General features: G+C 40.4%; 1 protein-coding gene across 1 annotated transcript; it reads right to left on the reverse strand.

Annotated features, from left to right (window-relative positions):
* Nucleotides 1–1939: 1939 nt before the first annotated feature.
* Nucleotides 1940–5938, reverse strand: LOC147617309 (uncharacterized). Its single transcript, XM_086776959.1, has 2 exons — nt 4955–5938; nt 1940–4618 (listed from the first exon to the last, which is right to left on the reverse strand). The coding sequence occupies exons 1-2, from the start codon at nt 5190–5192 to the stop codon at nt 2619–2621; spliced, it is 2238 nt and encodes a 745-aa protein (XP_086633085.1). The 5' UTR covers nt 5193–5938; the 3' UTR covers nt 1940–2618.
* Between the last annotated feature and the right edge of the window lie 4796 nt (nt 5939–10734).

The raw sequence follows: 10734 nt of genomic DNA on the forward strand, positions 1-10734 counted from the left end.
GTTTCCAAGTAGAGATTGCTTCCATGGTGGTGTGTGAGTCCCACACTTAGCTCTTGCCTTTCAAAGGACCCTTGTTGTGCCTTCATCATTTCCAATCAATAGAAAATCATTTATCAATAACACAAATTTCACATTGGAGCAAAAAAATCTTTGCAAATCTCCACATAAGTTTATCAAATGGCTTGCACCTTCTGGTATAATGCTTAAAACATAGTGATGATACAAGTGTAAATTCGTAGCATGTTTGGATTATAATGCTAGATATATCTCTACTTATGGTGATTTATCAATTATATTTAAGGTTATTTTGGACACATAAAACTAGAACAATTATTCAATCATTGGCGTATCTCCAAAAAGGTGGTCGTGATGAACAACATGTAGGAAGGAAGTTACGTTAAGCATGACAAGAAGGTTGGAGTCAATACTCTTTGGGTTGGAATAACCAAGCTCTTATGTTTTCTCATGACATGTAGGTTTGTAGGTTTGTACAATAAGGCCTTTGGTATCATAGCATAGTTAGAATAAGCTCTCAATAGAACATAGATGTTGATGGTCCAAGTGAAATTTGGCTTCCTTTTTTGTGGGTTTTAGCTTGTGCATAGCATATGTTTGTAACTAGTGACTTGAGGTTCTACATTACTATACCATAAGATTTTGAATATGGCCTTGCTTCTTGTGTTGATCTAACCATTAGGCACCTAAAGCACCATCCTAGAGTTGCAGATAGGAGGGGGTTTGAATGGGGGAGACCCCCATCCAAGAGAAATGGGCGATTCTTATAGGTCCCCCTCTTCACAAGAAACTTGTGGATCATGAGGATTTTCTTGTGGCCTTTGGAATAAAAAAAGAGAGTGAATATGCTAAAAACTAAGGATCACTAAGCTCATACACAAAGAAGTATGAAGCTTTAACCATGTATAAAGCCCAATACATTATATCTAGCTTTTCACTTGCGAATTTCTAAAACATTTTCTCTATTATAACATCTCTCTCTCTCTCTCTCTCTCTCTCTCTCTCTCTCTATTTAATATATATATATATATATATATATATATATATATATATATATATATATATATATATATATATATATATATGCATGCATGTATGTATGTATATCTATATTGAAGGTGTGGGTGGGGTGTTAAGGTGAAAGTAGGTTGATTGATAGAAGGGAGCAAACTTTCATAAGTGCTTTTTTTGAAATTTCAAAAAAGAAGAAGTGTGGTTGCATACACAGCAAGAACCTTTATGAAACACATCCATAAGTTTGTAAGCTATGAAACACCGAATTCACCAAATGGCTCTAGCCTAAATAGTTAACACCCAGGCCTCCTAATCTCCCAAATGGCATAACTCAATACCAATCTCTCCCAATAGTTGATATCAAGATATGGTGTCAATTTTAGTGCTCACAAGAGTTAACTTAAATAACCCTCTGTAGGTCATCATGATCCACATGGCTTCTCAAAATTATAACATCTTTCAAAGGAATCCACATGCTATATAGCTAGGTAAAACACCCAAATATAGCCTTAAGAAAAAAGGATACACAAAGCCAAAAAGATGTATTATTAACATGTCTTTAAGAACTAGTGATGGTCAAGGCAGGCTTCTCTGATTGAAATTTTCAAAATTAAGTTTTAATCGAATGCGGCTGTTACCTCATGAGCCAAAAAGATTAACCTACCTGATTACATAACAAATGGAAATCCATCACCACTGTGTAGCAGATACAAGATACATAGCATAGAAGATACCAGGTTAGCACATGAGCATACAAGATATGGGGTTAGGTACCAGCGCTTTGAAGCCATTGAATGCATGGTTTTCTTATCAAATCAAATCACTACTGATGTCCATGCACCATGCACCATGCATCAAGTCACTATTGACAGGTATTCATGCATCCTTCATGTCACAAACAATACTCTCGTTTTAATAAATTTTAAAGTGTATTACATTCACAGAACAATGGCACAGCAATGTTGCCCTTCACAATGTCCACTAACTTTGAGTTTGGTCCTCATGGTACTTGATACAAACTGACAGGTAACTTAGCCCTCTCAAACCCCATTGATATTGAAGGCAAACATGAACAACCTATTGTTTGAGCTTATGGGCCCTGTTTTCAAAAAATGGTGAATTGATTAAGTATAGCTGGCAGCATAAGGAAGGTATTGTCGTATGGTCTGTTTTAGGGGTAGTCGCCACACTGCACACACAGTGGTGGTCATATTCAAGGGAAAGCATGGCAAACAATGTCAATCTCCTCAGTTAGCAGATTGGTGTCAGGTTGATGATCTGAACGAGGCCCACTGCTTGCTAGATTTATCAATGGTATCATTGTATGGTCTGTTTTAGGGATAGTCGCCACACTGCACACACAGTGGTGGAAAGCATGGCAAACAATGTCAATATCCTTGGTTAGCAGATTGTTGTCAGCTTGTTGATCTGAATAGGGCCCAGATTTATCAATGATATCCACACTATTCCTGTTAAAGTCTTTGACATAGTCAGCCGTTTTACGGCTATCCATTCAAAAAAGCTTGAATCAGGTGGGATAAGAAAAGCATCCAAACTTGTAGAAGCACATATGAAACATATGATCGTGACTATGTAGATGAGCAGTTGAGGCACTTGATGAGACCAGTACCGCTGCAATGTCTGCATGACAAGGCTCCTTCCCCAAGCTTGTTCAGCTTGCGCCTACCCTTGCAAAGTGGGCATATCAAGAATTTGCCCCCTCTGCAAATGCAAGGCACCTTGGTCTTTGATCCAATAGAAAGAGCTTCTTTCAACATGGAACCCAACATGCCCTTCTTGTACAGCTGCACGATGCTATCCACCCCCACAATATATTTCCCCTTCACATAAATGGTGGGCACTACCACAACCGAAATATCCAAAGCATGCTTCAGCTCTTGTTCATGCTCAAGATGCTCTGAAATGCTCCTTTCATCATAGGAAACACCCACGAGAGACCTCAAAATGCCTCTCACTTGATTGCAATCCTCATAAAGCTTGGTGTCATTTTGAGAAGTGGTGGAGTAGAATACCAGATTAACCCTTTCTTCATCTTCTCTTCTTACCTTTGCAGTGCCTTTCTTGAGCTCCCAACTGTTCTGCCTGCTAATGGGCAATTTCTTCTCTTGAAAAAACTTCTTGAGTTTGCTGTCATCAGGCTTGGCAAAGCGGGTCGAACCCTTGTGACCAACATGGTTTGCATTTCCATTCATGCGGTTTCCATCTCCATTCCTGGCTATAGCAACAAGATCTGCACTTCTCTTTGTTGTGGTTTTCAGGTTATGCACAGAATTAGAGCTGCTTCTCTTCAGAGAGTTCACCAGATAAAGAAAGTTTCTGGGGCTATCCTCCATGCTCCTCACTGCATTCCACTCCTCCTTGGACAGTTGCTTCATGGCCTTCTCAAAAGAGTCCAGTAACTCTGGATCGAATACTGGTGCCTCACAATCTTCAATTTTGATGGATAGCTTGTCAGCCTCTTCCTGGCATTGGAAACCTTTCTTGACTGCATTTTCGAGTTGATCTGAGCCAGCTCCAACATATTTGGATCGCACTCTTCTGCTGTTAGGAAAAAGGTGAGGTGTCGTCTGATACCCTGGATGGAGCTGTGTACCTTGCTCAAAGCCACCTTTGAAGTCATCTGTAAGCTTTAAAGGATAATTATCAGAGGGTAGCCAATCTTTAAGGCTTGCTGCCGCAGAGAACTCTGGGCTCGAAGGAGCACTGTTGCTTTCGCCTTCACTCAACAATCTGGCTGTGGCAAAAACCAGACCATCGCTGTTATAATCCCTTGCATTTGCTTCACTGAGCTGAGAAGTGGCAGAGCTCCCAGCTGGGTTTGGAGAGTCTTGCTTCTCATTGCTGTTATCATTAAAAATGTATTTGAAGGAAAGCACTCTCTGCAGATTGTCAGGATCCCGAGATGACCTTTCATTGGGGGTAGAAATGGGTGTGGTTTCTGCGTTGAAGCTAGTTTCACATGTAGGTCTGTGGGTGCCCTCATCAGACACCACATCACTTTGTTGTATCTTGCTTGAAGCCTTGTGGCCACTGAGTAAACTCCCTTCACTGAGCTCCCTTGCCTCTTCATCATCTTGCCATGCTTTGCCCGAGCTCTTCTTCCACATAGGCGGTGGAGTCTTGCTCCTCGTTGCAGCTATGGCAGCATCCACATCTTCTATAGATCTGATTGACGTAAAAGACTTAGGCCTTGGTCTTCTTGCTACCTTTCTACCAGAAAAGGATCTAGATGTGGGTGTATCGTCAACTGGTTTGTTGGAGAGAACTGTTGGAGACTGTTTGTTGTCTACCTTGGGTGGCGACAGCAATGGAGGTTCATGATTAGCATGTGATGATTCCAAATTTGAAGAATCTTCCTCTTCATCAAGCCCCTCCATAAGCTCCCAGGTATTGATGGTTTCAAGTTTAGCTTTTGTGCCCTCATATGACTTCTTGCCTGCTGCTATCTCCTTGACATTATCTGTGCTGAGCTTTGGAAGGCCAAGTGATGTGTCTGATAAAGTCTTTCTGAGTATTTGTGGATTTGCTCTCACTGCCTTGCTCACTTTGTGTTGAGGAGGACAGTTTCCTGCAAAAATCTTAACTGTTAAGATTCAATACAAGCACTTGATGAAAAAAGAGGAAGAACCCATCCGTTCTTTAACGAATTGGCCAAACACAACCCCGATCTGAATCACGAGTAACCTCAACATACTTTCATTCATTCAAGCATTGGAAGGACTTCCATTCCTTTATAAGAGGAGTCTTGACACAACAAACATGATAAGCGAGCACATATTTCCATAACCTTGCAACAAAGTATCCTAATGTCTTGATAAGAACAAAGCTTGGCTTTCTCAATCTTTCAAGTAAAACACCTTTGTGCATGCCAATTTCCAGAATATATACAAGAAAAACCACATACCTTTGCCTGGGGGCTTTTGGTGGCTAAGCAAGAGGTCATTCCTCTCCAATGCTTTGACAGGGCCAGGATTTCTGAGGGTGCCATAGTTGGCTGAGAAAATAGCTGCTATGTAGCCTCCATCTGTTGTCTTCAAGCTCCTGTCCACTTGCACAGCAAGCCCCTTGGGGAGCACAGCATCCCATGTCTCCTTGGAACTCTTGGATGGGCTTTCTGTCTCCTTGGAAATTGAGCATCCCATGGCTTATGCCAAGATGGTGCCCTTTATCCAAGAAGGTGAGTGCTTGAAACGAAGTGATTGCCTATTGGCGAAAAATGACCCTCTTCTTTGCAACCAAACTGTGAGTTTCCCAATTTGGTCGAAATGAATAGTAGACCTCTTGCAGTTTTGGGATATCTGTACAGAACCCACTTCAGTGTGCCCTAAACCCACTTCAGTTTGCCCCAAACCCACTTCAATCTGCCCTTTAAAAATATCTACTGGTTGGTGAAGGCATTAAAGATGCCTAATCTGGGTAAAATCACCACATTTCCTCCTTAGAATTGAAAGGAGCTAGAATGATTCTGATGTATAACTTGCTGTGCAGAAGCAAAAAATCACATGGAAGGGCATGCAAAACACATAGTTAGGGGCAAAAAGAAGAATCTAGCTCAAAACAGGGTCCAATCCTATCATCAATTGAAGACTTAAAGTTAACAAAACTAATCAAGAATGGTTAGAGATAGAAGACTGCAAAAATGGGGTGTTGAGCAGAGGGAGACAGAGAGAAAGATAACTCTCTAAGAAACAAATAAGAGGAATCGATAAAAGGAAGGCTTCGTGTGTGTGTGTGTGTGTGTGTGTGTGTGTGTGTGTGTGTGTGTGAGAGAGAGAGAGAGAGAGAGAGAGAGGAGGAGGAGGAGGAGGAGGGGAGTGGTGGTTTTCAAAGATCATGGGAGTGGGTCACCTGCCCCTGCCTCTCTTTTCTTTCTTTCTTTGCTGAACATGAGCCACTACACGGGAGTTCCGACGGCTTAGCTACTGATGAACAGTCGACATGTGATTGATGGAATGGTCGTCTACCACCGCATTGCGTTGTCCATGAAAGCGGCTCTCAAAAGCGAGAGACAGAGAAGAAGGCGCTGACTCACTTTGGGCACCCACCCAATTATCTCGGTCACATGCATAAGTTGTGCCTTCACGATATGATGGGCGGCACACTAAAAAGTACTAGTGGGTCAAGGCTCACGATGGACTGTCTCGATTCTCCCTCCCACTAGTGACCACTACCCTTCAAACCTTCTAGAGAAGGCTTGCAAAAGAAGGCCACGGAAGGCTCCATTTTTTCTTAAATTTTAGACATAAACATATATATATTATATATTTTGAAGGTCAACCTAGTTTATGGCCTTCAAATTCAAGGTCAAAGTATGCCTTCAAATTTCAGCCGAGAATTGGAGACTAACACATTACCCGTCCTCTTGGGGACAAGAGACTTGACAACGTGTGGACTTTGGATTTATTGCATTCCACCATATTGGGCATGAGAGTCATGATACATTAAAAGTGTGCTCTATGCTAGCGCACATGTTGCGTGCACATATGTGGGAGTGTATATATTTGTGCATGGGTGTGCATGGGGGTGGCTCTGTGTGTGTGTGTGTGTGTGTGTGTGTGTGTGTGTGTGTGTGTGTGTGTGTGTGTGAGAGAGAGAGAGAGAGAGAGAGGCAGAATTAGAAGTTATGGAAATTGTTTCACTAGATATAAGATACTCTCAACTATGTCATGAAGTTATGGAGAACATAGTTGTGAGCACCTTGCAGTTCTACAATTGCCACGGATGAGAGAGGGCATAGGTGGGGGTGGGGGTGGGGGGGGAGATGAAAAATTAAGACTTGATTAGGCACTTGAAGCAAGCACGCTATTTGTTTGTTTGTGTGTGTGTGTGTGTGTGTGTGTATGTGTGTGGGTGTGTGTCGTTTGTTTGTGTGTGTGTGTGTGTGTGTGTGTGTGTGTGTGTGTGTGATTAACATCTACAAAAGGACAAAATGACCTATGAGACGAATACATAATTGAAGACCATATTGGCCTTGAGCTAAATCTATGGTCTAAAAAATAAAAAAGATACATGAAAACATCCTACTAATCTACTAGTAAATCTGTAGTGTCAAGCATCAATTACAAGACTTGTGAAGACTACTTGACTCAATATAAGATCTACTTCACTCAATATAAGATAATCTCAACTACATAAAGTAGTAATGGAGAACACTAGTTGTGACTACTTTGCAATTCTACTACTAGGGAGAGGGAGCCTTTTTCTTATTACAATTGGAGTATAATTTTTTTTAATGCTTACATGTTACAAATATGTAAATGTATCCATATGAGCATATATATCCAAACTTATGTTTAGACCTATTTTTATTAACCCTCCACACAAAAATGATATTAGTCCTCCCAAAATCTAAATTTCTTGAGTCAAGTGTGGTTCCCTTATCAAGGATATGTTTTTAGGATGTACGTGCGCACACACACACACATGTGAATTGAATATGATGCATTAAGCTATGTTGTAAAGCTTTTAGCAAGTGTATGCATCATGAGTACACATGGTATGAACATTAAGATATATGGTTAAGCTATATGTATGCATGAGTAGTGATGAGCACATGGTATAAATATTAAGCTATATGGTAAAGCTTTTAACAAGTGTATGCATGAGTAGCGAACATATGATATGAATATTAAGCTATATGGTAAAGCTTTTAGCAAGTGTATACATGAGTAGTGAACATGGCATGAACATTAAGCTATATGGTAAAGCTTTTAGCAAGTGTATGCATGAGTAGTGAACATGGTATTGTTAGTCATGAACTTTATGGTCAAATGGGGACGCCCTGCGATCATTGCTTTCACATAGGAATGTGGGTGATGCCATTATTTTAATTCCATATGTGAAGTATGTAGATTGGGTTAGTATTTATGTATGGGATGCACCTTTTATTTATATCATTTTCTAAGATTAATATGTTTAATCAGTTGTGTGCTTTGGTATGATATAGTCAGGATTAATATGTTTAATCAGTTGTGTGTGCTCGTATGATATAGTCAAGATTAATGTGTTTAATCGGATGTGTGCGACGGTGACTAATATTATTTTGGTGTAGGCGATGATTAAGTGGCAGACTATGTGTTAGTCGTGGGTGGAGCATTTGTTGGACCACAATGATTTAAGAAAAGCTTAATAACCCTACGATAAGCTTTAGCATAAAGCCTTGAACCATTCATTCCTTCAAAAATCGAGCTTCCTTCTCAAGTCAATTAAAGGCTACAAATATCCCCTTTTGCTAGAATTTCAGAATCTGCTTCAATAAACATAGAGTTCCAAAATTTTAAATTTTTCTTTGGTCAAAGAGGGATTTCCATTCCACAAATTTTTCTTCATCCTTGACTCTCCTATTTCTAAAATTTGGGATAAAAACAAGTGTTCGGGTTTCCACTTGCATACATCAAAGTTTGCCATCTTGATAAACCAACTGAAGGGGCTTCTTTAACAACTTTTCCGAGATTCCTCCAAGCTCAAAAAGCCACTTATTACGGATTTATTTGACACTTGGAGGTTATTCTCGCTTGCTCAAGAATTGGTTCAACAATCAACTTCCAAAACAAATTGAAGCAAGGTTATAAGTATTAGTTCGCACATATATTGTTTGCCTTGCTTATCTTAAATATTATGATTTTTTGTAATTTTATTTTGTCTTCTTAATTTTGCATCATGAATAACCCCCAACAATTATGGAGCAACTTCAAGCTCAACTTAGCTAAGAAAGAGCTAAAAGAATATAATTGGAACAAATAGTCAACAGTAAGAAATGTGAACGAAGTGTTGAGTCTCAGCTTGACATCCGTCGTACCATCCAAGAAACTTTTCATGAGCATGAAGAACGAAAAGGAAAGAAGATTAGTCAAAAATCATTTATCTTTCAAAATTTTGATGGTAAGAAGGAACCAAAGATTGTATTATCATGGCTTAGTCAACTTGATGACTACTTTTTTGGGGAAGAATTTTTTGAGAAAGATAAAGTCAAATGTGTTACCATGGTTGAAAGTGTTTCTCTATGGTGGAATGCCATCAAGCAAGGACGAGATAGACCAAGGAATTGGAAGGAATTTCAAAAGCTCATCAAATAAAATTTCTTTCCACCTCAATATACAAAGCTAGGGCGTGTCAACAATGGGATATGCTACGCCAACTTGATAAAGAAACTGTGTAGATGTATGTGGATACAGTTTGGCAAACACTTATCCACTTTTTGGCCATCGAGAGAGTGTGATCGAGGGATTAAAAGTGGAAATTCATTGCCATATTGAATCCTACACTTAGGGGCGGAGATCAACATGCGTCAACCACACACTCTATCCATCGCTATCTCTTTGGCCCACAATTGTGAGCGAAAGAATGGAGCACCAAAGTGTTGAAATATATGATGTACAAGTGATAAAGGGTGAGAGAAAGTGGAAGACGTCATGTAGGTGTGAACACACCCCAAATAAAGTGGGCATGTGGGTGGAAAAGGGATTTAGGCCCACTTTTTGTAACACAATACTTGAAGGTGAAGGTTAAGCCAACTTTGGAGTGGCTGAAATAGAAGGTAATATAGAAGCTTTCTATACATCTTGTGTTCTTGCTCTCTCTCATATATGTTGCTCTATCTTGCCATCAACTATTGCTTCCGTTGTGCTTACTCCCCATTATTTTGACATGGTATCAGAGCCTTGCAAAGGCTAAGTTCCCCTTCAATCCCCTTTTCTTTCTCACACACTATCATAAGCCATTCACATCCTCATCAAGAAGGACGATGGTAGAAGAAGGTGAGAAGCAAAAAGGTGTCAAGAAGAAAGGCAACAAAAGAGCTTCATCAAAGAGGAGATTCCGTCATCATCAACAAGTTCTTGAATCTTGGAAGAAGAAGAAGAAGGTGATCCTCATCGTCATCGACAAGAAGAAGAAGAAGAAGAAGAGGAAGAAAAAGGAGAAGAAAACTTAAACTTTTGGTTTCTTTCATCAATCCAATTCCGTCCGTCGCTATATCTCTTTGGAGCCTTGGAGGCTTAAAGAGGAAGCATTGGAGCTTCTTTGCAAATTTCTTTGGATATGAAACTCTCATCAAGGAGGTAGAAGTGCATCTCTTCAATCTGTTCGTTTGTTTTTTTTAATCTCCTGTCAACCGTTTGTGTTTTTCGTCGTCGTCAACGAGTGGCTGCCACCTTGTTTGATGGTAAGCAAGAGCTTTGCTAGCCTTTCAAGGGCTACAACACAAGCTAGCCCCAGGCGCATTAAAAGCATCAATGCAAAAACGCAAGAAAGACGGACACCGTCCGACACCTGCCATCGTCTGCAACGTTTCCTATTGCCGTCCATTCAACAGCACTACAGCATGGTTAACCTCATGCCCATTGTGCACAGCAAAGACCACAAAACATTCAAGGTTGATGAGTGTTATGCTTGACCACACCTCCAAGAGGGAACTCTACACATTCACCTAATGGATGAGCAATGAAACACAACCGTCGTGGGGTACTTACCAATGCTTCGAGCTCGTGTCTCTTCAAGCCTCCAAGCTCACATGTATGCTCCAAACTCCAAGCTCCACCTCCACACTGTCACTCTGGAGTTGATCACACCATCACATAGGCCAATCACACTCTCTCTCACTCTCTCATATACAAGCATAAACACACAAGTATGAAAGAGGCACAATGCTAGAATGCTCTCACTCCTCACTCTCTCACAAGTACA

The sequence above is a fragment of the Cibotium barometz genome, chromosome 37 (assembly GCF_041138505.1).
Source record: "Cibotium barometz isolate CiBa-2024 chromosome 37, ASM4113850v1, whole genome shotgun sequence".
NCBI classification, from domain to species: Eukaryota; Viridiplantae; Streptophyta; class Polypodiopsida; order Cyatheales; family Cibotiaceae; genus Cibotium; species Cibotium barometz.

Excerpts from the sequence above, each read along its gene's own strand:
- LOC147617309 (XM_086776959.1), bottom strand. The coding sequence starts at position 5,192 with ATGGGATGCTCAATTTCCAAGGAGACAGAAAGCCCATCCAAGAGTTCC. Across the intron at positions 4,619-4,954 it reads CCAAAAGCCCCCAGGCAAAG|GAAACTGTCCTCCTCAACAC; the intron begins GTATGTGGTTTT and ends AGATTTTTGCAG.